Source organism: Oncorhynchus kisutch, linkage group LG30 (genome assembly GCF_002021735.2).
Source record: "Oncorhynchus kisutch isolate 150728-3 linkage group LG30, Okis_V2, whole genome shotgun sequence".
NCBI classification, from domain to species: Eukaryota; Metazoa; Chordata; class Actinopteri; order Salmoniformes; family Salmonidae; genus Oncorhynchus; species Oncorhynchus kisutch.
The window spans coordinates 36,292,456-36,318,674 of record NC_034203.2 but is presented as its reverse complement, the minus strand read 5'-3'; the positions used below and the strand labels follow the sequence as shown (position 1 = coordinate 36,318,674).

General features: G+C 42.6%; 3 protein-coding genes and 1 long non-coding RNA gene across 6 annotated transcripts in view; 2 read left to right on the top strand and 2 right to left on the bottom strand.

The window, feature by feature from the left end:
* Positions 1–6,950, bottom strand: part of slc25a42 (solute carrier family 25 member 42) — a 28,140-nt gene extending 21,190 nt beyond the window's left edge. Inside the window, exons 1-2 of the mRNA XM_020466407.2 lie at positions 5,751–6,950; positions 292–459 (exon numbers count right to left, since the gene is read on the bottom strand). Of these exons, the coding sequence (XP_020321996.1) occupies positions 292–375 (84 nt within the window). The 5' untranslated portion in view covers positions 376–459; positions 5,751–6,950. The remainder of the gene's footprint in view (positions 1–291; positions 460–5,750) is intronic.
* Positions 6,951–6,954: 4 nt separating this feature from the next.
* LOC116358660 (uncharacterized) lies at positions 6,955–12,763 on the top strand. The gene is made up of 2 exons (XR_004206445.1): positions 6,955–8,466; positions 10,383–12,763. It is a non-coding gene; the product is annotated as an uncharacterized LOC116358660 (long non-coding RNA).
* Positions 7,435–11,670, bottom strand: armc6 (armadillo repeat containing 6). 2 transcript variants are annotated; one of them, XM_031810852.1, is made up of 8 exons: positions 11,628–11,670; positions 10,631–10,793; positions 10,401–10,477; positions 9,710–10,268; positions 9,439–9,584; positions 8,930–9,061; positions 8,675–8,812; positions 7,435–8,514 (listed from the first exon to the last, which is right to left on the bottom strand). In XM_031810852.1, the coding sequence occupies exons 2-8, from the start codon at positions 10,749–10,751 to the stop codon at positions 8,299–8,301; spliced, it is 1,389 nt and encodes a 462-aa protein (XP_031666712.1). In that variant the 5' UTR covers positions 10,752–10,793; positions 11,628–11,670; the 3' UTR covers positions 7,435–8,298. The 2 variants fall into 2 exon arrangements, with proteins under 2 accessions (XP_031666712.1, XP_020321994.1); XM_020466405.2 differs by lacking the exon at positions 11,628–11,670 and adding an exon at positions 11,124–11,583.
* Positions 12,764–13,817: 1,054 nt separating the features above from the next.
* Positions 13,818–25,683, top strand: LOC109875329 (MAU2 chromatid cohesion factor homolog). 2 transcript variants are annotated; one of them, XM_031810851.1, is made up of 19 exons: positions 13,818–14,191; positions 14,456–14,473; positions 14,625–14,690; positions 15,106–15,201; positions 15,404–15,498; positions 15,658–15,685; positions 16,035–16,190; positions 19,902–20,048; positions 20,141–20,231; positions 20,396–20,499; positions 20,580–20,657; positions 20,787–20,852; positions 20,965–21,048; positions 21,151–21,200; positions 21,294–21,371; positions 21,543–21,654; positions 21,786–21,876; positions 21,947–22,074; positions 22,443–25,683. In XM_031810851.1, the coding sequence occupies exons 1-19, from the start codon at positions 13,958–13,960 to the stop codon at positions 22,518–22,520; spliced, it is 1,800 nt and encodes a 599-aa protein (XP_031666711.1). In that variant the 5' UTR covers positions 13,818–13,957; the 3' UTR covers positions 22,521–25,683. The 2 variants fall into 2 exon arrangements, with proteins under 2 accessions (XP_031666711.1, XP_031666710.1); XM_031810850.1 differs by having other exon boundaries at positions 13,820–14,191; positions 20,787–20,861.
* The last annotated feature ends 536 nt before the right edge of the window (positions 25,684–26,219 follow it).

The window sequence follows — 26,219 nt, the reverse complement described above, 5'->3', positions numbered from 1 at the left end:
TTAAGAAATTGTTTTTAGTCCGGAATAATTTATTCTCTTGTCCAGGTTAAGGCATGACCTTCCTCCACACAAAGGATAGCCATTGGAAGCTATAGTTATGGTGGGGAAAAGGCCTTATTCCAAACCGGCTCCTAGCCCCTACGCAAAACAATATGTAGACCTGCAAAGGTTGGACTGGGAATTAAGAGTTGGGTCAATAATGGAGCCAAAGTTGGAGTTTTTCCTAATCACATGACCAGACGGAGCAAAACTCCAGGCCCCAGCCAATGACCACATTAAACTACAGCTTACCTCTGCCTGGCTGTCGGAGGGCAGTGGCAGCACCTCTCCTTGTGTGAGTGGTGTTGCCTGGTGTTGCTGGACTCCATTCCCCATCCCCGTGGACTACGACGCTCACCAGCCTCTGCCCACACTCATACACACCGGCCACCGGGAGGCGGCAACACCAACTACCTGAAACTAGGAACGGCAAGGCCCAAGGGACAAACAGAGAGGGGAAAACACATGAATGAACATGTCAATGCAGATTCTTGTCTCAAGCAACCTCTCTACTGATTGCCACTGTTTGTCAGCTGAATTGCAACACTGACAAGACACTAGAATGAATTAGGTCACACAACAACAACTACAAATGCCCCAGTGCTCCACTGAACAGATCTTTACTACAGTATGCCAAATCCCTGTAGATCAATTGACATGACAAAGAATGGGTTAACAGAGCAGAAACTCTATGGACGACAGCTCAATTAGTGAATTAACCAATCAGGGCACATTAATAAAGACCCTGTGAGAGGCTTTGCCTTCAGGAGTAATGCCCCTGTCAAAGAGAGCTCTCTGTTCCACCCTTACACAACCGTTGGTGGTCTAGGCTAGCCCTGTATTTACACAACCGTCGGTGGTCTAGGCTAGCCCTGTATTTACACAACCGTCGGTGGTCTAGGCTAGCCCTGTATTTACACAACCGTTGTTCTAGGCTAGCCCTGTGTTTACACAACCGTTGTGCTAGGCGAGCCCTGTGTTTACACAACCGTTGTTCTAGGCTAGCCCTGTATTTACACAACCGTTGTTCTAGGCTAGCCCTGTATTTACACAACCATTGTTCTAGGCTAGCCCTGTATTTACACAACCGTTGTTGGTCTAGGCTAGCCCTGTATTTACACAACCATTTTTCTAGGCTAGCCCTGTATTTACACAACCATTGTGCTAGGCTAGCCCTGTATTTACACAACCATTGTGCTAGGCTAGCCCTGTATTTACACAACCATTGTGCTAGGCTAGCCCTGTATTTACACAACCATTGTTCTAGGCGAGCCCTGTATTTACACAACCATTGTTCTAGGCTAGCCCTGTATTTACACAACCATTGTTCTAGGCTAGCCCTGTATTTACACAACAATTTTTCTAGGCGAGCCCTGTATTTACACAACCATGGTTCTAGGTTAGCCCTGTATTTACACAACCGTCGTTCTAGGCTAGCCCTGTGTTTACACAACCGTCGTGTTAGGCTAGCCCTGTATTTACACAACCATTGTGCAAGGCTAGCCCTGTATTTACACAACCATTGTGCTAGGTTAGCCCTGTATTTACACAACCATTGTTCTAGGCTAGCCCTGTATTTACACAACCATTGTTCTAGGCTAGCCCTGTATTTACACAACCGTTGTTCTAGGTTAGCCCTGTATTTACACAACCATTGTTCTAGGTTAGCCCTGTATTTACACAACCGTTGTTCTAGGTTAGCCCTGTATTTACACAACCGTTGTTCTAGGTTAGCCCTGTATTTACACAACCATTGTTCTAGGCTAGCCCTGTATTTACACAACCGTTGTTCTAGGTTAGCCCTGTATTTACACAACCGTTGTTCTAGGTTAGCCCTGTATTTACACAACCGTTGTTCTAGGTTAGCCCTGTATTTACACAACCATTGTTCTAGGCTAGCCCTGTATTTACACAACCGTTGTTCTAGGCTAGCCCTGTATTTACACAACCGTTGTTCTAGGTTAGCCCTGTATTTACACAACCGTTGTTCTAGGTTAGCCCTGTATTTACACAACCGTTGTTCTAGGTTAGCCCTGTATTTAGCCATCAACAGAAAAGTTGCTATATGGTGTTTTCTACACATTCACGGCTGCTTTGACCAAGATCTCACTTGGAGTTTATGACAACTAAATAAAAGTAAAGGACATTTAAAAGTTTCCACCACAATGTATCCAGACTGAGCGTTAACATTGAAAGAATGAAGAGAGAGAGACATTTGAGAGCAACAGGCTACTTGAGTTACCCCTCTGTCTGTCTGCCCTACATCTCAGGGCTATAATAAGTTACTGGGCAACATTTCATCAACAGAAGCACCTCTGGACTGGCATAGCACAAAGCTGCTGCTGCTTTCTTGCTTTCTGGGTGAAAGGTGTCTGTCCAAGGCAGAGGCGACACTGAAGAACACCACCATACACTAGGGCCGTCATGATAAAAAAATTAACTGAGGTGATAACATGAGGCTGTTTTTTCCAACATTTGGACTGTTTTCCTCAAGAAATTAAGTCTGATTCATGTTTTGTTACTCAGAAGTATTGTGGCAAGGTATCTCGATACTGGTGACAATTCTACCAAATACAGCTCAGTGAGCTCACACCTACTCTTATATTGTGCAGTCGTACACACACACACACACACACACACACACTTTTATTTGATGTTTTTTTCTCAGGGTCACATCACAAACAACAAAGGGAATAAAGTGCACCACATAAAAAGAAAAGAACTAAAATATGGAATTGGCAGTCATTCACACAGAATAAACTGTGTATGCCCACAGAGGGACTCATCCTACTCTGAGGAAAGAAACAAAGCAAGCTAAATAATCTCTGTGGAGGATATCTAGGCTAACCTACAGGTCTTTGAATTAATCATTACACTGCAAAATCACCCATTCTTCAAACCCAGACTGAACCGCCTTCTGGGAATGGCGAGGAGAATGAGGGATGAAAATAGCAGTATAGAGGGATGAGCCTAGAAAGAACAAACGGGGGCTGTTGGAAGACGTGTAGTCAGTGGCAACTAATATTGGCATCCCTACAGCATAGCCAAATACCAAACTCCTTTTCTTTTTTATGTGGTGCACTTTATTCCCTTAGTTGTTTTGCATTCTGTCATGACAACAGAAGACCTGAGGAACATATTCATGTGTTGTCACGTTACATGTCATCAACATACCAAGTCACAATAGAGTACTGTATTTTTAGTCAATTATTTCTAAGTAATCCTTTAAAAATATAAATTTAATTGGACTTACATGGTAGGTGTGTTGGTACAGTAGACTACTCCCCAAACTAGTCTAGACCTGCTGTACTAGAAAGAGCTGATCCCAGACCTAAAACTCATTTTCTCCGGGCTTTCTCTTGTCCCTCTGCAGCAGACATATGGTGAGCAATACGTTTGGAACATCGAATCGCAATCAAATCACAGTATCAAATTGCAATACATATCCTATCGGCAACTAGGTATCGTGAAGTCCCTGTCAAATCCCAGTCCTAATGCTTTGTACCACACAAGGAGGGTCCTCGCCATCTTACCTGCCGCACATCCAGGATTTCCCAGCATCTTTGCAGGAACTAGTCATTTCAATATGACGCGGCAGTGAGGCACAGTCCATACAAAACATAGATTTAATATCTTTGAGTTGTTGTAGAGTGGACATGGTTATTTCTGCAACTGGACACGGACATTTATAAAAGACTTCCCCTCGAATTGAGAACCTAGACAGTATCGCCAAGAGCAAGTTAGTTGAAACATCTGTGGCAGCGTTTTGTATAAGTTAACGTGTAATGCCCAGAAATGGAAACATACAGTGCATTCAGAAAGTATTCAGACCCCTTCCCTTTTTCCACATTTTGTTACTTTACAGCATTATTCTGAAAATAATTAAACAAATAAAAATACTCATCAATATACACACACACACAATACCCCATAATGACAAAGCAAAACCAGGTTGTTATACATTTTGGCAAATATATATGAAAAAGTAACTTATTTACATAAGTATTCAGACCCTTTCATTGAGATTCAAAATTGAGCTCAGGTGCATCCTGTTTCCATTGATCATCCAACTTAGAGTCCACCAGTGGTAAATTCAACTGATTGGACATGATTTGGAAAGGGCACACACCTGTCTATATAAGGTCCCACAGTTGACAGTGCATGTCAGAGCAAAAACCAAGCCATGAGGTCAAAGGAATTGTCTGTAGAGCTTTGACACAAGATTGTGTTGAGGAAAATATCTGGGGTAGGGTACCAAAACATTTCTGCAGCATTGAAGGACCCCAAGAACACAGTGGCATCCATCATTCTTAAATGGAAGATGTTTGTAACCACCAAGACTTCCTAGAGCTTGCCGCCCGGTCAAACTGAGCAATCAGGGGAGAAGGGCCTTGGTCAGGGAGGTGACCAAGAACCTGATGGTCACTCTGACATAGCTAGAGTTCCTCTGTGGAGATGGGAGAACCTTCCAGAAGGACAACCACCTCTGCAACTCTCCACCAATCAGGCCTTTATGGTACAGTGGCAAGACGGAAGCCACTCCTCAGTAAAAGGCACATGACAGCCCACTTGGAGTCTGCCAAAAGGCATCTAAAGGACTCTCAGACCATGAGAAACAAGATTATCTGGTCTGATGAAACCAAGATTAAAATCTTTGGCCTGAATACCAAGCGTCACGTCTGGAGGAAACCTGGCATCATTCCTACGGTGAAGCATGGTGGTGGCAGCATCATGATGTGGGAATGTTTTTAAGAGGCAGGGACTGGGAGACTAGTCCGGATTGAGGGAAAGATGAACGGAGCAAAGTACATAGAGATCCTTGATGAAAACCTGCTCCAGGGCACTCAGGACCACGAACTGGAGCAAAGGTTCACCTTCCAACAGGACAACGGCCTTAAGCACACAGCCAAGACAACGCTGGAATGTCCTTGAGTGGCCCAGCCAGAACCCAGACTTGATCCAGATCTAACATTTCTGGAGACCTGAAAATAGCTGCGCAGCGACACTCCCAGTCCAAATTCTAAACCTGTTTTTTGCTTTGTCATTATTGGGTATTGTGTGTAGATTGAAGAGGGAAAAAAACGATTTAATCCATTTTAGAATAAGGCTGTAACGTAACAAAATGTGGAAAAAGTCAAGCAGTCTGAATACTTTCCGAATGCAGTGTTATCACATATCTAGGGTTCAATCTGCATCTAGTTTACTGTACTAACACCTACCAAATGTATGGGAATATAGGCATATAACAATAGGTTATACACCATATAGTGAATGTAACCTAGATATTCAGAATGTTTACATATTACATATTTAGGCAGCAAAGGATTAGCTAGCTAGGATTTATATCTTCTTCCAGATCAGATGACATCATACACACATATATATATATGTGTGTGTGTGTTGACAAAATAACAGTGACATTGGACAAGTGGCTGCACACAGTGACAAAGGCACCAGATGTTGACAAAGAGGGACAACTTTTCTATTCCTGCAGTGTCATCTCTACATGTATGTTAGCAAACTAGACATCTAACTTGTGACTAGCCAGGGTAACTAACCTATATATACGCACTGCAGATAATGCTAGCTAGCTACTGGATGTTGAAACAGCATCTGGTCATAGCAGGAGACCCGTTCACTTCTATGCCGACACTGGTTCAACTGGTTGTTCATTTTATCAATAAGCAGTTACACGAGCATTGTTATCTTACCTTGTCGATATCCTAGCACCCCCTGCGGATCCTTCCGGGTTTCCTTGTTTTTTTAAATTAATTTACAGACGTTTTCTTTAAATATTCAGTTGGCAGCCTGTCTCCACCCTACGCCGTCCTTGAGTTTAGCGATGGCTATCGAATTGATTCTGCACACCAAAATAACTTAGCTAGCAGGGTTAGCGAGCTAGCTAAACAGCGATCTGTCACGTCAATGTTCAAAGTGTGTCCACGTTTTGAATATAAAACTCTTGAAAGTTGAACACTTTCGTGTCGCTAACGTTTTCAGATCCCGGAGGCACTGTCTGTGACATTATTTTCTGTTTCATTGCCCCAACTATGACTTTAGTAACTGTCACCTTCCATGCTGTTCTGTATCTGCTGTGACACCGCTAGCAGCAAGCTTTGCAAGGGCGAGTGCGGTGGGGTACTGGGAAGTGAAGTCATTGGGAGGTGACGGATGCTTCGATAGGTCCGTTTGAGGGGCGTTAACGTAATAAACGAAAAGCTTTGTTGGGAATCATGAGTTTTTGTGAGTCTATGAATTTTGCAACGAAAAATGCAAATAACAAAAAATGGCTCACATATATAGAGTTGAAAGTTAATGTTCTGTCTGCAATGTGCAATGTCTCTATTTTCAGAACGTGAGTTCCCCTTATAGACGATAAATTGAACAGCAGCTGTGTTAATCAATGTATCATCTATGCACACCATGTAAACTCTCCAGGACCAGGATTATAGAGCACTGTCCAATATAGAGATGAGGTTCATGCATAACATGTTTTATCCATCTTCATCTGATCCTAGTCCCTCAAATGAAAGTTTACTGGTTGAGTACACAGATGTTCAGTTATTGCAGGTGCCTCGAAATGCTTGTGTTGCTAGCTCCAACCGTGCAGTAAAACATAGCAATAAAAATGCACATAATCAAGAAAATAAAAAAACATAATTATATAGGATGAGCCATGAATACAGTATATGCATATAAAGTGGGTGAAACAGTTTGTAGATATGAATGTGACCAGTGTTACTGACTGCTGGGCAACACCTCAGACTGGTTCTACAGCTTTTATCATTGTAGGGCAGAGAGAACAGTATCCTAAAAAAAAAGTCTAAACAACTCATCCCCTTCTTGTCACTAACCAATGGGAGCTCAGTAAACAACATCCTTTAGTTCACTCAAACATAGAAGAGAGTCCCATACACACACCAGAGCTCAGCCACTCTCGCAGTTTAGAGGTACGGTACTGTACCCACATCCAGTTTGGTTCCTTTCAGCTGCAGGGTGCCAACGGTAACGTCATGAAAGAAAACCAGACACCAGCACACTGCCGAATGGTTCCACAGTCCATCAAAAGGTAAATCTTAACATCTATTTAAGATTAATTTGGACTCTGTCTCCAACTGACCTCAATGCATATTACATTTTTACTTAAATGGAAGTTGGAATTCACTCCCAAATGCATCATTGCACTTGAACTGCAAGAGAATTCAGCAGTGTACTGGTGTCTACTTTTCTTTCTTCCCTCTCGCTCACACAGATACATGCAGACACAGGTAGAACACCCTCAAGCCAATGGACAGTCTAAATCAGACACACATCAGATTTCACAATGTTTTAGATTCAGTTTGTGCAGCTGCAAAGAGATGACCTAGTTTAGATCAGCAAAAAAAAATGCAGACATTATGAATCAGTTGGTTTTAATACACTGTTCACGAGCCGGTCTCTCTGAGGAAAAGGCATGTATCAGAATTTCCAGTTTCCTACTATAACAGGAGACAAGCAGGTAGACTTAAAAATTGACACTTTAAGAGTAAAAGTGTTGCAAGTTTGGAGTCAAACTGAAGTCAATATTTGAAAAAAGATACTCTATTTTAAATTACTTCACTTCTAATTTAACCCACCTGCAGAGTATTGTTAAGGAATGTTTGGAGGGGAAAAAAACATGTTATGCACATTAAAATCTAAAATGTCCAACTCAGCAAAGAAACAATTTGGGAGTACAGGCAAATGCCACATTACAATGAAGCTGCACAGAGAGAACAGAGTGCAAGAAAGCATGTTTGCAATCAATTAAGTACACTTCAAGACTTTATAATAGACCTGGTAAATAAAACTAAAACTTAAATTCTGATGAAAGAAAATGGCTGTAAAAGTGAAAATACAACCAATAACCACACAAATATTTACAGTAAATAATAATACATTTAAAAACATTACAAGTCCAACAGCTTTATCCCCCTCTGTACTTCTTCATACAACTCTGCTTCCCAGGCATATCAGAAACTTGATGAGGCCATTTACTAGGATTAGCAGTTTTATTGACTGTGTTCAGGTGTTCTGAGTGTAGTGGTCCCCAACCCTGGTTCTGGAGAGCTGCAGAGTGTGTGAGCTTTTACTACGGCTTTGAATTGACACGTGTCCTGTTCAAATAAGCAGTAAATTAAATCAACCAAGGTTGTTATAGCTGGGCTGGAACAAAACCATGCACCTCCTGTACATCCTCCAGACCCGGGTGGGTGACCGAGGGCCTTTCAGACCTGAATGTCAATCTCTGGTGAGGCTGCCCTTCTTGCCCGTCCACAGCTCTCGGAGCTCCACCTGGCAGCCAAGGTCCCTGAGGGCAGCTTTTGCCAGGTCGCCACAGTCCCGGTGGGCCGCCAGAGCCTGGGCGATGAGGGCCTCTGCTCCCATCTCCAGGATGGGCTGGTTGAAGTGAGTCATGCGCGCCACCAGGTTCCTCAGCAGCATACATCCCTGTTTCTGGGGAACACACACACACAGAGAGACAGAGAGAGACAGACAAAGAAAGAGAGAGAGATGGTATTACATAAAGATGGCAGGCTAAAGAAGGTTTGATCACCAGTTATAGCCCTATGTAGTGCCCATGGGGAACTGATTCCTTCTTGTATCCTCGTATTACCTGCACATTGACCTCATCAGGATGGGTCTTCATAGCCAGCAGAGCCGCCAGCGCACCGCCTTCCTCCATAATGACTTGGCAGTTGTTGGGTTTGCGCAGAGCAACGACAGAGAGAGCAGCACAGCCCTGCTCACACACCTAGACAGGAGAGATGGGCACAACATAAAAACACAAAAATGTATAACATGTTTAAACAATAAAGACTTATGAAATAATTTGTCAAAGTCAGTCAACTGCATGAAATGAAAGGCTCACCTGAGCATTGCCCATGTGTCTGTTCATGGCGATGACGATGAGCTGTACTCCGCCGGCATTTGTGACAGCATCCTTAACATCATCATTTCCTGCAATGGCCCTCAGAGCGCTGAGTACCTGCCTTGTGAGCTCCTGGAAGGGACGTGAACTAGTTAGTGAGCAATTCAGAGAACCACAAGTGGGGGGGGGGGTCTCTCCTCTGGGATCCCCAAACATTTACATATTTTGCTTTAACCCTGAACTAGCAGCATATTCCACAAGGGAAAATGTTTTGCTACGAAAACAAGTTTAACTGACAAATTCAGACAGGTTCCTCCCCGTTTCGTTGCTTGCTTCTATTTGGTTTCTAGTGAAGACTAATGAAATTATTTGTCAAAAACAGTCACTTGATGACAAGTTGAATCAGGTATGCTAGTTGTGGAATAGTTCAAATACATGGAATGGCTGGGGGTCCACAAGGAGAGGTTTGAAAAAGGCTGGTCTGAGGCACTTTTGTCAGCATAACTTACCTGAGACTCATAACTGTCTGCCAGCAGAGTCATCATGAACTTTAACCCTCCCAGGTCACAGATGTCCTGACAGAACTCGTTCCTCACGGCCAGGCTGGACAGAGTAGCACACAGCACACTGAGGACAGGGGTATTCTCTGGGTGTGCTGAGAGGGACAAAAGAAACACGGAAGAGGTGATTCATCAAGAATAAAACATGTGAACCTACCATCCTGAATACTCAAAGATATCATTATCTTTCATAGCATCTTCCTTTGGACATTTCTATTACCTTTAGCAGCCTCCACAATAACTTTCAACCCATTGTGTTCCATAACAATCATCTTGGCGTGTTCGTGAGCCTGTCCAAAAGGAACTCTTATGTCATCGTCAAAGGTCATGTACCGGAGGGCATTACAGGCCTCTTTGACCAGATCGGAGCGTCCAGTGTGTCGCTTGATGGTACCGGTCAGCAACGGCAGCACTCCAGCCTTCACCAAATCCTGCCTGTTCTGCTCGTGCTTCAAACAGAAATGGCGGACCGTACGGATGGCAACTAACATCAGTGCAGGGTCTGTCTGGTACATGCCAAGGATGCTCACAAGGAGATCCTTGCCCTCCGAGTCAAGGAGGTCTGGCTGGCCATCTGTCAGAGCGGCCAGGGCAGAGAGTGCGGCCAGCAGAGACTCCTGTTCATCCAGAGTCGTTCTACAGCAGGAGATGATTGTAGGATAGGCATCTTTCTGGGCTGCCAGGTGCCTCTGGGCGAAGCCGAGAGAACACTGCTCTGTGAAGCGTTTCAGATCTGCAGTCATACTACTGTCAGATGCTATTTGAAGGGATTCAAGGGCCTGTAAATAGAAACGGTACAGAGCTGTGGCATGATGGGTGGCATCCTGTACTTTTCTGTACTGTGAAATGTAATGCACTTGGTGATGACTTATGTTGTGTTTTCATCTGCGCAGGACATACTCCATACCAACCTGAAGGACCTCATGCTCCTCTGTTTGGTGATCACCTGCTGTCGGCACAGTTTTCACTATACAGCTGAGGTCAACCCCTGGGGAATATGGAGGAAAAACAGAGAAGGGAGATTCATCCAGGATCAGGGGGTTTATCTTATACATTGCATATCATATGGTTGAGTTACAGTAGGCGTGCATGTTGCTCCTACAATGTCAGATTCAGATCAAATCATGTAACGTTAGTATACCTTGAGACTCAAACTGTTCTACCGCTTCTCTTAAGGCCTCCGCAGTGTCCATGTCGAAATCATCGATGTTTTCCTTGACCACCGCATCGAAGGTCTCCTGCGTGATCCTGCGACAGGCCATGTCTGCAACGCTCAACTCAACTCGAAGAGATGAAGACCAAGACTGAAATGCAATTAAACGATTGCAAAATCAGAAAGGACCCAACATAGTCTACTCCAACATGATTATTGTTGTGGGCTGTGTGTTGCTGGTGACACAAACGTCAGATAACAACCGCCTGCTTAAAGATAGCACGCGTACTAGCTAGCTACACCCCTAGCTAGCTAGCTCAACTTAGCCATCAGCACACAAAGATAGATACCGGTATCTAGCGAACTATTTTTCAGATAGCCGAGATGCTTTAAGAAGACGTTTAGACATACGTTTCTAATATGTTAACTTAGAATATAATTACCGGGAACTTCACAAAATAACAGATCATGTATCACTTACCACCGCCCAGTGGATGTGCTGCTGATAATGGGCACGTTTGAGTGGTAAGGTAACCGACTAAATAAATGTCGTGTGGGGTGGGGGGGTAGAACAGACATAGTCTGTCCAGAAAAGACTATGGGAGTCACACAGTACTACATAGATAGATTCATGGATACAAGGAACTCTATTCCACATAAGGTAACTGATGCAAGCAGGAAAAATCCGATAAAAATACACCTTATGGAACAGCATGGACTGTGAAGAGAAACCCTTACACCGTAATAATGTTGTAGAGTGGTATCATACATTTTGTGTTGTGGATATCTGGTGGTGTGACTGTTATATGAAGTACCGTTTTGTTTTATGTGTAATATAAATGTCAATGTGTTTGGACCTCAGGAAGAGTAGCTGCTGCCTTGAACGGAGTCAAAAATGTGGTTTCTATATGTTTGAAACCATGCCACCCTACTCTGCTCTAGCTATTACCACGAGCCCATCCTCCCCGATTAAGGTGCCACCAACCTCTTGTGATTCCTTCGTTTGACATGGTGGGATCTTTTTTGTGTCAGTAAAATGAATGGCGGCAGAAGCACCTTTATGAGCAAGTATTGATATAATAACCATTATATTGAAGTAAACTTGGATTTTTAAATGTATTTCAAATGTAACCTTTATTTAACTAGGCAAGTCAGTTAAGAACACATTGTTATTTACAATTAGGGCCTAGGAACAGTGGGTTTAACTGCCTTGCTCAGGGGCAGAATGACACCATATGTTGTGTAATCATCCCACCACGACTAGGGAAACCATGCAGTTTATTAGGCTACAGATTAAATAATTCATGAAGAATTTAACAGGGTGGTGAAAATGCAAGGTGAGCTTGATGCTTTTCCCACCACGACTTGTTGGGAATGCATGCAGTTTATTAAGCCACAGATGAAATAAAGTTATGATGAACTAACTTCACAGGGTGCTGAAAGTGCAAGGTGATGAGCTTAATGCTTTTTTCCAATATATATTGAGGGTCTGATTCTGGTGACATGATGTTTGATGCTGTTTTGACTGCTGTTTGACAAATATTCTTGCTCTTATCCATAATAATTTCATCATGTAGGCTATACGTGCGCTCTAGCCAACAGCGCTCAGATACCGCTGTTGGCTAGCGCACACTTGCCAATACCAGAGTGGACACACTCGCTATATAATGCAAACATTTTTTTGTGAGAAAACAATCAGTAGAGTTGAAAATGCGAGGGAAACCCATTTAACTTGTATGTTTTTTTTCGGTACATGAGAATTTAACAGCAAAATGTATTTTTGTGTGTACTATGTCATCACGTACAGGATTTGATCTGCAACAGGTCAATATGATGGAAACATCTCTGGTGGGAAAATGTGCACATTGTTTTTATGCAGATTTTTGAATAATTGCATGAAAATCTGTCACCAATTAAATGGAAACCTAGATACTAACCACGAAACAGAAAGTTTTGGTACAATTGTATTATTAGGCAACAGATTAAATAATTTATTATGAACTTTGCAGGGTGGTGAAAGTGCAAGGGGTGATTTTGATGCTGCTTTCCAATAAATATTGAGGGTCTTATTCTGATGACATGATGATCAATGCTTGACAAATAAAAACATGATCACTTGTATCCATAATAATCTCATCATGTAGACGAGCCTATCCGCACAGTCTACACACACTGTATCTGTTGTTGGTTAGAGCGCACGTGGCAAGCCCAGAGTAGGCACATTTGCTATTTAACACAAACAGTTTTTATGACAAAACCATCAGTAAATCATCAGAGTTGAAAATGTGATGGAAACCCATTTAACCCCAAAATCACATTTATTTGTATATATGTACTGTACACATGAACTGGCTCCTGTTTCAGTCATGTATTTGGTGACTGTATTTCTTGTGGGTCAAAAAAAATACAAATAATGATTGGTTGACAATAGAGCCTCCCACAACACAGGTGATGGCTGCAGGATGAAGTTGGTAAAGAGCAACTGCAGAAACTTGCAGTCAAAATGTCATGACCTTTGATCACATTATTTTTAGTAAAGTTCATGCAGTCGACATGTAGGTGCAAGTGTCATGGGTAAGGGATCCATCTTTTGTCAAATTCATGTCCTAACCTTAACATGATGCGTAAATTCTTTTTACCTGCTATGAAAAGTCAAATCTGATGTTAATTTGACAAAAGCTGGATCCCTTTGAAAGAGAGTGACTAACGATGGTCAAAGACTTGACAAAAGTGATGCGCTCGAACGCGCCCAATGACTCAAACCCAACTGGGGAGATTACGCAAATAACGTCACAGCGTGGAAGCCGATATTGCTGGAATTGATTGCTACGTTATATATACTGTAAATAGTTAAACATGTACGCAAGTCCTTCAAATAAATCGTCTCGGCTAGGTTGAGCTTTCATAAAATAAAAAGGTTCCGCATACTTTTTTTCTAGTTCTGTTAAAATACTATTCACCGCTGGAAGTCAAAGATAATCCATACAATATACAAATATTGGACTCAGGTAAACATATTTTGTCAAGCTATATCACTTTTACAAATGATAAATAAATGCATGTATTATGTTTATGCAAACGTAAATCAACTGCATGTCCCAAGATGCAAGGGATCTCCGTGATCGCTGCCATTGAAATCGCGTGGGGTCGCTTGCTCCTACGCGCAGATCCAGGATCAGCTAACCATTTCACAACCTAACCATAGCAATCAGAAGTCAGAGAGCATAACCGATCCTAGATCAGCGCTCTGGAGCAAACTCGCTGAACAACGGCAGTGGTGCGATAGCGACTGTTGATGTTTTTGTTGTCAGTAAGATGGCGACAAGCGGAGAGGCCCCGGAATCTTGGTACCTAGCTCTGCTCGGCTTTGCGGAACATTTTCGCACCTCAAGTCCTCCGAAGATCCGTCTCTGCGTCCACTGTTTGCAGGCGGTGTTTCAGTTCAAGCCGCCGCAGAGGGTCGAGGCCCGAACTCATCTCCAGCTGGGCTCGGTACTCTACCACCACACCAAGAACACTGAACTCGCCCGAAGCCACTTGGAGAAAGCGGTAAGCATTCCCCAGATACTCCGTGGATGTGTTTTAAAGGGGAGGTTAAAGGAAGGCCGCAGCTTTGGCAAAGCTATCGGTGTGTTGTTGATCAGAAAAGTGGACGAGAGTGGTTGATTATCAGTAAGGATATTTAATTATCGCGCGTCAGCTTATAATAATTGTTGGGACATCAATCAAACAATGCAACATTGCATGTACTACACAGATATTGAAACTAATTTTCTCATTCTGTTCCCCCCCCCCCCCCCCCCCCCCCCATAGTGGTTCATATCACAACAAGTATCCTTTCGTGTGTGTGTGTGATAGAGAGAGAGCTTGCATCTACCTCAACAAATGTTTACCATGTCTCCATGCCCCGTACGTTTTCTTTTCTTCATTGATGCTAGTGTTATCATGCAGAAAAATACATTTCCTTTACAAGTAATACCAGATCCCTCAGTTTGAAGATGTCAAATTCGAGGCAGCAAGTCTTCTGTCAGAACTGTATTGCCAACAGGTAAGTGTAGTATTGTTCTCATTTCCAACCAGTGGCCCACCTTCACCTTGCACTATTACCTGAATTCAATCAAATGTCAGTGTTAAACATGCCTTGCTTATCTGTTCACATGTTTATCTCAGCATTTTTGTCTGTCTGTCAACCTTTTGTAAGACAAAATATCATACTCCATTATTTTGGCTTTGGCTGTTATGTCATCATAAAATAGGCCTAATCGGTAATCCTTGCGTTGTCTTTTCCCTCATTAAGCTGCTTTTGCATGTAAGTGAACTCTGAAACAGTAAGATTAACTCGGATATGTTAGTTGGTTTAGCAAACACTTCTGATTTGTAGTGTCCTATACAGTATTGTTGTAAAAGTTATTTATTTAAGTCAATGAACTGATGATTATCTCTGATCTGGTCTTTCTTTGAAGAATCTGGTTGATTCGGCAAAGCCCTTGCTGCGGAAGGCCATCCAGATCTCCCAGCAAACTCCCTACTGGCACTGCAGATTGCTTTTCCAACTGGCGGTAAGTCAACCTAACAACTGGACCTGATAACCCAATCTGTAAAATGACTGAAATTGAACAATTCAAATCAGTTCTGAAGTCGAGGTTCACAGAAATGTATTTAGCTGTTATTCACCTCAATTTACATCTATATGGGTCATTATTTACTTGTCTTAAATAGTGGATAAAAGTTTTCTTGTCCTTTTTATTTATTTTTCTTCAGCAACTGCACACACTGGAGAAGGATCTGGTGTCAGCTTGTGACCTCCTGGGGGTAGGGGCAGAGTATACCAGGGTAGTGGGCTCTGAATACACCAGGTAGTGTATCATGGTAGAACACAATACAAGTAAAACAGTTTAACAGTTCTAGTAATGTCTGTACTTTATCAAGGTGTTGTTTTTACTGCCCTGAGAACTAGTGTTATGGTCTGGTCAGGTAATGTTACTGATATCCTTGTTTTCTTTCTTCCTGCACAGAGCTCTCTTTCTGTTGAGTAAAGGAATGGTAAGTTGAGAAATATACTAATCATGTCAAGACATTCTCTCATGACGATGAATTAAAATCGAATAATGATAAAACTAAGTAAATTCAATATTCAATTCTGCTGAAACCACTTAGACCATTGCTGTTTTTTAATGAATGTCTTGATGGCCACCTAAAAAATGAAATAAATGCTTATTTTTGCAATGTTTACTTACTTACCTGCATTAATAGTCACTAGCGGATAGACATTGTTGTAATGGAAGATTTGAGGCATCCTACTTGAATCATTTGTAAGAGAAATATATTTTTAGGGACAAAATTGCACCGGTTTTAAGAAGAGTGAAATGTCACCCTGTGTGTTTGTCTAAAGCTGCTGCTGATGGAGAGGAAGCTGGGGGAAGTGCATCCTCTGTTGACTCTGTGTGGGACCATCGTGGAGAACTGGCAGGGAAACCCCATCCAGAAGGAGTCTCTCAGGGTGTTCTTCCTGGTGCTGCAGGTCACACACTACCTGGACGCTGGACAGGTACAGCATCAGAATCACCTTTATACGCCAAGTACATTTACACATACCCGGAATTTGACTTAATGAAGTAGACAGAATATAGACAGGAATTTACACAATCTACATACAGTACAGGGCCTTGCAAAAGTATTCATCCCCTTGGCTTTTTTCCTATTTTGTTGCATTACAACCTGTAATTTAAATGGATTTGGGTTTCATGTGATGGATATACACAAAGCAGTCCAAATTGGTCAAGTGAAATAAAATATCTTGTTTCACAAAATTCAACAACAAAAAATACGGAAAAGTGGTGTGTGCATATGTATTCACCTCCCCTTTGCTATGAAGCCCCTAAATAAGATCTGGTGCAACCAATTACCTTCAGAAGTCATATTTGTTAGATTGCACACAGGTGGACTTTATTTTAGTGTCACATGATCTGTCACATCTCAGTATATATAAACCTGTTCTGAAAGGCCCCAGAGTCTGCAACACCACTAAGCAAAGGGCACCATGAAGACCATGGAGTTCTCCAAACAGGTCAGGGACAGAGTTGTGGAGAAGTACAGATCAGGGTTGGGTTATAAAAAAAATATCTGAAACTTTGAACATCCCACGGAGCACCATTAAATCTATTATTAAAAAATGTAAAGAATATGACACCACAATAAACCTGCCAAGAGAGGGGTGCCAACCAAAACTCACATTAATCAGAGAGGCAACAAAGAGACCAAAGATTACCCTGAAGGAGCTTCAAAGCTCCACAGTGGAGACTGGAGTATCTGTCCATAGGACCACTTTAAACCGTATACTCCACAGAGCTGGGCTTAATGGAAGAGTGGCCAGAAAAAAGCCACTCGGGTGGCGCAGTGGTCTAGGGCACTGCATCGCAGAGACTCTGGGTTCGCGCCCAGGCTCTGTCGCAGCCGGCCGCGACCGGGAGGTCTGTGGGGCGACGCACAATTGGCCTAGTGTCGTTAGGGAGGGTTTGGCCGGTAGGGATATCCTTTGTCTCATCGCGCACTAGCGACTCCTGTGGCAGGCCGGGTGCAGTGCACGCTAACCAGGTCGCCGGATGCACAGTGTTTCCTCCGACACATTGGTGCGGCTGGCTTCCGGGTTGGATGCGTGCTGTATTAAGAAGCAGTGCGGCTTAGTTGGTTTGTGTTTCGGAGGACGCATGGCTTTCGACCTTCGTCTCTCCCGAACCAGTACGGGACTGTAGCGATGAGACAAGATAGTAACTACTAACAATTGGATACCACGAAATTGGGGAGAAAAGGGGGTCAAATAAAATTAAGATAAAACAATTGAAGGAATGATGGATGGCACTAAATACAGGGAAATTCTTGAGGGAAACCTGTTTCATTCTTCCAGAGATTTGAAACTGGGACGGCGGTAAACCTTCCAGCAGGACAATGACCCTAAGCATACTGCTAAAGCAACACTCGAGTGGTTTAAGGGGAAACATTTAAATATCTTGGAATGGCCTAGTCAAAGCCCAGACCTCAATCCAATTGAGAATCTGGGGTATGACTTAAAGATTGCTGTACACCAGCGGAACCCATCCAATTTTGAAGGAGTTGGAACAGTTTTGCCTTGAAGTATGGGAAAAAATCCCAGTGGCTAGATGTGCCAAGCTTTTAGAGACATACCCCAAGAGACTTGCAGCTGTAATTGCTGCGAAAGGTAGCTCTACAAAGTATTGACTTTGGGGGGGTGAATAGTTATGCAAGCTCAAGTTTTCTGTTTTTATTTCTTGTTTGTTTCACACACAAAAAATTGCATCTTCAAGGTGGTAGGCATGTTGTGTACATCAAATGATACAAACCCCCCCAAAAAATAATTCCAGGTTGTAAGGCAACAAAATAGGAAAAATGCCAAGGGGGGTGAATACTTTCGCAAGCCACTGTAAAATATAGATACAGTAGACCTCACTCACTTAGCAGACGTGGGATAATGCCTGAGTTTTTATGAAGTCCTGATTATGTGGTCCATGGTCACAAAATAAAAAGATAAGGGGCCTGTTGTCAAAAATGTACAGTTGAAGTTGGAAGTTTACATACACCGTAGCCAAATAAATTCAGTTTTTCACAATTTCTGACATTTAATCAGAGTAAAAATGCCACGTCTTAGGTCATTTAGGATCACCACTTTATTTTGAGAATGTGAAATGATTTATTTAAGCTTTTATTTATTTCATCACATTCCCAGTGGGTCAGATGTTTGCATACACTCAATTAGTATTTGGTAGCTTTGCCTTTTAAATTGTTTAACTTGGGTCAAACATTTCGGGTAGCCTTCCATAAGCTTCCCACTTTAAGTTGGGTGAATTTTGGCCCATTTCCTCCTGACAGAGCTGGTGTAACTGAGTCAGGTTTGTAGGCCTCCTTGCTCGCACATGCTTTTTCAGTTCTGCCCACAAATGTTCTATGGGATTGAGGTCAGGACTTTGTGATGGCCACTCCAATACCTTGACTTTGTTGTCCTTAAGCCATATTGCCACAACTTTAGAAGTATGCTTGGGGTCATTGTCCCTTTGATAGACCCATTTGCGACCAAGCTTTAACTGATGTCTTGAGATTTCGCTTCAATATAGCCACATTATTTTCCTCCCTCATGCGGCCATATTTTGGGAAGTGCACCAGTCCCTCCTGCAGCAAAGCACCCCCACAACATGGCACTACCACCCCCGTGGTTCACGGTTGGGATGGTGTTCTTCGACTTGCAAGCCTCCCCCTTTTTCCTCCAAACATAACGATGGTCATTATGGCCAAACAGTTCTATTTTTGTTTCATCAGACCAGAGGATATTTCTCCAAAAAGTATGATCTTTGTCCCCATGAACAGTTGCAAACTGTAGTCTGGCTTTTTTGTTGGGGTTTTGGAGCAGTGGCTTCTTCCTTGCTGAGCGGCCTTTCAGGTTATGTCGATATTAGACTCGTTTTACTGTGGATATAGATACTTTTGTACCTGTTTCCTCCAGCATCTTCACAAGGTCCTTTATTGTTATTCTTGGATTGATTATCACTTTTCGCACCAAAGTACATTAATCTCTAGGAGACAGAACACGTCTCCTTCCTGAGCGGTATGATGACTGCGTGGTCCCATGGTGTTTATACTTGCAAACTGCTATTTGTACAGATGGACATGGTACCTTCAGGAATTTTGAAATTACTCCCAAGGATTCCAAGCTTGTGGAGGTCTTTTTCTGAGGTCTTGGCTGATTTCTTTTGATTTTCCCATGATGTCAAGCAAAGAGGCACCGAGTTTGAAGGTAGGCCTTCATCCACAGGTACACCTCCAACTGACTCAAATGATGTCAATTAGCCTATCAGAAGCTTCTAAAGCCATGACATCATTTTCTGGAATTTTCCAAGCTGTTTAAAGGCACAGTCAATTTAGTGTGCCTTCTGGAATTGTGAATTATAAGTGAAAGAATCTGTCTGTAAACAAAAAATGACTTGTCATGCGCAAAGTAGATTTCCTAACTGACTTGCCAAAACGATAGTTTGTTAACAAGAAATTTGTGGCGTGGTTGAAAATCAAGTTGTAATGACTCCAACCTAAGTGTATGTAAACTTCTGACCTCAACTGTATAAAATAGGACTTAATTAACACGGCAAGATTTAGGAGCAATATGCACGCAGAGATGAAGTCATCATACAATTCCAGATGTAATCCCACTTGAAAAGGCACATAACCGATGTAATAAATATCTTTGGGCTGATAGGTGAAGAGTGTGAAGCCGTGTCTGAAGCAGCTGCAGCAGTGCATCCAGACCATCTCTACACTCCACGACGATGAGATCCTACCCAGTAACCCTGCCGACCTGTTCCACTGGCTGCCCAAGGAGCACATGTGTGTCCTTGTCTACCTGGTGGGATACAGCTACTGCAAGTGACCTTTGACCTCTATTGGTCATATTTTTCTTGTCACGACAGACTTTACTTACTTGTTTTTCTTCCACAGGTGACAGTCATGCACTCCATGCAAGCAGGCTACCTGGAGAAGGCCCAGAAATACACAGACAAAGCTCTCATGCAGCTGGAAAAGCTCAAAAGTAAGTCAATGGAATCCTCACCATAGAATTACATATAGAGGTCATTTAAAAGGATCTCTGGGATCCTCACCCTCTCTCAATCTCCCAGTGATTTTTCAGCTGTAGAAGTATTGTGGTTGTCAGTGACTTTCTGTTGATGCTGCTGATATTGATGTGTTTTCCAGTGCTGGACTCCAGCCCCATCCTCTCCACATTCCAAGTCATTCTGCTGGAGCACATCATCATGTGCCGACTCGTCACTGGTCACAAGGCCACGGCATTGCAAGAGGTAGGGAACATGCTTAACATACACATGAATTCATGTAAACGGATAGATTTTCGTGATGCTGATGGTTTCCCTGTTCTCAGATCTCTCAGGTGTGTCAGCTGTGTGCACAGTCTCCCAGGTTATTCACCAACCATGCATCCCAGCTACACACCCTGCTAGTGAGTAGCTTTCTAGCCTTGGATTTCTATTTCTTATATCTGTACTTTGCAGTGGACAGGTAGTTGTTCTGTTATGATTTGCTATGTTGTGCCGATCACCTCCCTCGTCACTGTTGTGGTCTATTCCAGGGTCTGTACTGTCTCTCAGTGAACTGCATGGATAACGCTGAGGCGCAGTTCACTGCTGCCCTGCGGGTGAGTGACGTGAGTGTGTCTACTAAGATATCTATTGGCAAAATTAGTAACCTCCTTAGTTTGATATTTCTGGGTGTGTTAATTGAAATACATCTGTGTTTCACTCTTTCAGCTGACGACGCACCAGGAACTGTGGGCGTTCATTGTAACCAACCTGGCCAGCGTCTATATCAGGGAGGGCAACAGGGACCAGGAGGTCAGAGGGCATCTGGGGTGCATTCAGGATAGCAGGGTTGTTGTATGTGATGAATGTGAGTTCTTCACCTGACGTAATATGTCCCTGTTTCTGTTATAACAGCTTTATAACCTGTTGGAGAGGATAAATCCTGATCACAACTTCCCTGTCAGGTAAGAAAGTGTTTGTATGTTTATCTATGTATTTTTGCAATCTTGCGATTGATGTTTGATTCTAAATGGACTCCTCTACTCCTCCCGTTCCAGCTCTCATTGTCTGCGAGCAGCAGCCTTCTACATCCGTGGACTGCTCTCTTTCTTCCAGGGACGCTATAATGAGGCCAAGTAAGTTCAACCATGGCTCACCAGAAACTATTTCTTGATGTACATCTCCATTACATCACATACAAATAATATCTTCACACGTTTAGAATACCTGCTCAGTTGGAAAGAAAGCTGAAGAGCGCGGCTGTGAAACCTTAACAAAAACATGTTAGTGACTGTGTGTTGCGTTAGGCGGTTCCTGAGGGAGACTCTGAAGATGTCCAATGCTGAAGACCTGAATCGTCTGACTGCATGCTCTCTGGTCCTACTGGGGCATATCTTCTACGTACTGGGGAACCACCGGGTGAGATCACATCACAGGGCTCTCCAGGATCATATTGCAGTGTTTCCAAAAGCACATAATTTCTCGGAGCAATGCTAGGAGGTGTGATTGAATCTGAACCATGCATTTGGTTCTGTCTGTGTTTCCGCCAGGAGAGTAACAACATGGTGGTCCCAGCCATGCAGCTGGCCAGCAAGATCCCTGATATGTCAGTCCAGCTCTGGTCCTCGGCTCTGCTCAAGGGTAAGGCAACACCTGTCTGTGTGTGTCTGTTTTTGAGATGTACTGACTGAAATGACTGTTCTCCCTGTAGATCTGAACAAGGCATGTGGGAACACGATAGACGCCCATGAAGCAGCTCAGATGCACCAGAACTTCTCCCAGCAGCTCCTGCAGGACCACATCGCTGCCTGCAGCCTCCCTGAGCACAACCTCATCAGTGTATGATTCATCAATCACTCAGTCTTTATAACCCATGCACAGCCTTCCAAAGCATAACTTCATTTGGATAAGAACTGATCAATCAGTATATCAGTTAGTCATCCATCAATATCTTTATACTGCACCATGGTGAATATTTATACGCAGAAAATACACAACAAGTACATGCACAGTTAGAGGAATGATTTTATTTTATTAGGATCATCATTAGCTGACACCATGACGATAGCTTGTCTTCCTGGGGTCCGACACATAGCCAAAAATACTTTACAGACAAATGACTTTACAATTGACATTTAACAAGTAGACATTCCAGCTAGAGGAATGAGTGTGAGACAGCGAGCTGACAAGACTGTGTGTTGTTGCAGTGGACGGATGGACCTCCTCCAGTGGGTCAGTTCCAGGCCCAGAATGGACCCTCTACCAGCCTGGCCAGCCTGCTCTAAGCACCACCACACCATGAGAGGGAGTGAGCTGGAGAGAGAAAGGAAGGGAAAGGTAGAGGGGGTAGAAGAGGGATAGAGATGTGAAGGGGCAGACTGGTATGCCGCTGATCTGGATGCTGGTTTGTTTCAGTATTGACCAGTTTCATTGTAGTTACTATGCCAACGAGCATAGCTAACCAATGCTGAAACAATACTACATATTTTATCTAGAATTCTAAAGATTTGAACTTGTTCTTTCAAAGGTAGGACTTTTTTAGTGGGAGGGTGGTGGGACACGCAAAAGGTGTTTATCTTTAGGTGGTGAGTTGAGAGAGAACTGAGCTTACTCCTACCTCAGAGAGACTGCCACTGGGCACTGCATTAGCAGGGCGTACACATAATGAAACTATGCACCTTTATAGAGTTGAAATGTAACGTGATGAGTAGCCTGGAGTAGAAGCTAGCTTTTTGGTCTAGCTGGCGGTATGAATGGTTGACATTGAATTGCTGACAATAAGGTACCATAGAAGGTTTTCACACACAGAGTTGTGCCCCGAACTCAAGGCAGGACAATAATCCAGTTGAAGAAAGAAGACCATCTCTGTGACACTGCAGCGACCTGAGATAGAACCTAACCATCGTTTAAAGTTCTACACTTTGTCCCCCAAGTTTCATTGTTGTCAAGCTCCTAACAACGGTCCTGGAGTGGGAAGTTAAGACATTGGATTGGGTGAATATTTTAATATAATTTTCTTTTTTAAGTCAATAATAATTTTTAATGGCAAGTTGAATTTGGGAGGCAATGTTTGCACCCATTTTTTTTTCAGGAGGCGGTAACAAAACTAATACTACATTTTATTTAGATATAGTGCCTGTGGAAAGTATTCAGCAAACCCTTTGCTTTGAGACTTCAAATTGAGCTCATGTGCATCCTGTTTCCATTGATTGTCCTTGGAATGTTTCATCAACTTGATTAGAGTCCACCTGTTGTAAATTCAATTGATTGGACATGATTTGGAAAGGGACACACCTGTCTTTTTAAGGTCCTGCAGTTGACAGTCCATGTCAGAGCAAAAACCAAGCCATGAGATCAACGAAATTGTCTGTAGAGCTCCGGAACAGGATTGTGTCGGCACAGATCTGGGGAAGGGTACCAAAAAATATATGCAGCATTGAAGGTCCCCAAGAAGACAGTGGCCTCCTCCATTCTTAACTGGAAGAAGTTTGGAACCACCAAGACTCTTTCTAGATCTGGCTGCCTGACCAAACTGAGCAATAGGGGGAGAAGGGCTTTGGTTAGGGAGGTGACCAAGAACCCAGAGTTCCTCTGTGGAGATGGGAGAACCTTCCAGAAGGACGACCATCTCTGCAGCACTCCACCAATCAGGCCTTTATGGTAGAGTGGCCAGATGGAAGCCTCTCTTCAGTAAAAGGTACATGACAGCCCGCTTGGAGTTTGTAAAAAGGCATCTAAAAGACGCACACCATGAGAAACAAGATTCTCTGGTCTTATGAAACCAAGATTGAACTCTTTGGCCTGAATGCCAAGTGTCACGTCAGGATGAAACCTGGCACCATCCCTACGGTGACACGTAGTTTTAGCATCATCGTGCTGTGGGGACGTTTTTCAGCGGCAGGGACTGGAAAACTAGTCCGGATTGAGGCAAAGATGAATGGAGCAAAATACAGAGAGACGCTTGATGAAAACCTGCTTCAGTACGCGCAGCTCCTCCGACTGGAGTGAAGATTCACCTTCCATCAGGACAATGACCCTAAGCACACAGCCAAGACAACGTAGGAGTGGCTTCGGGACAAGTCTGAATGTCCTTGAATGGCCCAGCCAGAGCCCAGACTTGAACTCAATCGAATATCTCGGGAGAGACCTGAAAATAGCTGTGTAGCAATGCTCCCTATCCAATCTGACAGAGTTTGAGAGGATCAGCAGAGAAGATTGGGAGAAACTCCCCAAATACAGGTGTGCCAAGCTTGTAGCGTCATACCCAAGAAGACTCAGGGCTGTAATCGCTGCCAAAGGTGTTTACATTTTTTTTTGAAAAAAATGTTTTTGATTTGTCATTATGGGATATTGTGATGAGGGCGGCAGGAGGGTAGCCTAGTGGTTAGAGTGTTGGGCTAGTAACCGAAAGGTTGCAAGACTGAATCTGTCGTTCTGCCCCTGAACGAGGCAGTTCTGTACAGCACTTTGAGATATCCGCTGATGTACGAAGGGCTATATAAATACATTTGATTTGATTTGAGTTAACCTACAGTTCCTAGGCCGTCATTGAAAATAAGAATTTGTTCTTAACTGACTTGCCTAGTTAAATAAAGGTAAAATAAAAAATGAGGGGGAAAGATACGATTTCATCAATTTTAGAATAAGGCGAGTGATTAACAAAATGTGGTAAAAGTCAAGGGGTCTGAATACTTTCCGACTGCACTGTATGTTATTCCTACTCATATTTTCCCTTTTGTTCCACCGTTTGTTTGTTATTTACCTTGTAAATCTCCCTGTATTTTAGACATCTAAAAGGTATTGTCCCCCTGAAAACTCCCAAGTGCACCCAGAGAGAGGCACTGCAGAGTCATTGTTGAGCAACCTGTTGGTGACATGGCAGAAAACACTTACTTGTATTATTTTACAGAACTGTTTAACGAGTAAGGGTTTGTCAACTATCAAATCTATCACCAACTTTTTCAAGAATAACACACTTCTTAATCACTCTGTAATTTATATTTGATTGTCATTGTATTGTATCACAATGCAGACTTAGTTTGGCAGCCTTATAAACAATAATATTTCCCTCTTTATTTTTAACAAATGAATCCATTTATTTGATTTTGTAAAGTTTGGCTATTTATATACCATGTTTGACCATATTATATCGGTTTCACTATTTATTTTTGCAGGTACGTTTTTTTGTATAGATATGGCAGAAAATATAAATGTTTTGTGACCTTTTTCCCCAATGTCTATTTTTATGTTTCTTATGAATGATTTAAACATGTAAATACTAGGTTTGGTCAGTTGTGAAACAAAATGCTAGAGCTACGACGACTGCCTTTTGTTTTTATTTTCACGTCTACGTTATACTACAAGTTATAATAGGTTGGTTACCCTGCTCATTACAGTATTTTAGAATTCTGGTTTTGTGTTTTTAAATAAAAGATTTCTTTCAACACATCAAGACTTTAAAAAAGAAGATAATTGTAAAAACAATATGTAGTTCTCTTTTACATCAACTGTATTTTATGCTGATCTGAACATTCCAACTCAACACGTTATCATCTTCAACTTTGATTTGTCCAGAGCATTGGTCCTGACTGATGCATAACATCTAACTGCTCTGTTCAACCCATGGAACACACACATATGTGACAAATTTGATATGTGACACTCAAATTGCTTATTTTCACGTTTATGCTTAAAGGCACATTTATGCCCTCAATATACAGTATGTGGGAAGATGTGTGAAGACATTTTCCCTTTGAATGAAACTTGTTGTTGGGATTATACAGTTAATGGGTGTGGGGATCGTCGCTGCATTGGATTTTTGTCATTTAGCATACGCTCTTATCCAGAGCAATTTACAGTAATGAGTGCATACATTTTTGTACTGCTCCCCTGTGGCAATCGAACCCACAACCCTGCTGTTGCAAGCGCCATGCTCTACCAAAAGGCTGATTGTGTAGTGTCTTGACCAATGTTTGAATTACACT

What these genes read in the sequence shown, in the direction of transcription:
- LOC109875329 (XM_031810850.1), top strand. Translation starts at nt 13,958, where the DNA reads ATGGCGACAAGCGGAGAGGCCCCGGAATCTTGGTACCTAGCTCTGCTC. An exon ending in TGTGTGTCCTTGTCTACCTG is followed by an intron (nt 20,049 to 20,140) that starts GTGGGATACAGC and finishes TTTCTTCCACAG; the next exon opens with GTGACAGTCATGCACTCCAT. An exon ending in CTGAGCACAACCTCATCAGT is followed by an intron (nt 22,075 to 22,442) that starts GTATGATTCATC and finishes GTGTTGTTGCAG; the next exon opens with TGGACGGATGGACCTCCTCC.
- armc6 (XM_031810852.1), bottom strand. Translation starts at nt 10,751, where the DNA reads ATGGCCTGTCGCAGGATCACGCAGGAGACCTTCGATGCGGTGGTCAAG. An exon ending in AGAACAGTTTGAGTCTCAAG is followed by an intron (nt 10,478 to 10,630) that starts GTATACTAACGT and finishes CATATTCCCCAG; the next exon opens with GGGTTGACCTCAGCTGTATA. An exon ending in CTGATGAGGTCAATGTGCAG is followed by an intron (nt 8,515 to 8,674) that starts GTAATACGAGGA and finishes TGTGTTCCCCAG; the next exon opens with AAACAGGGATGTATGCTGCT.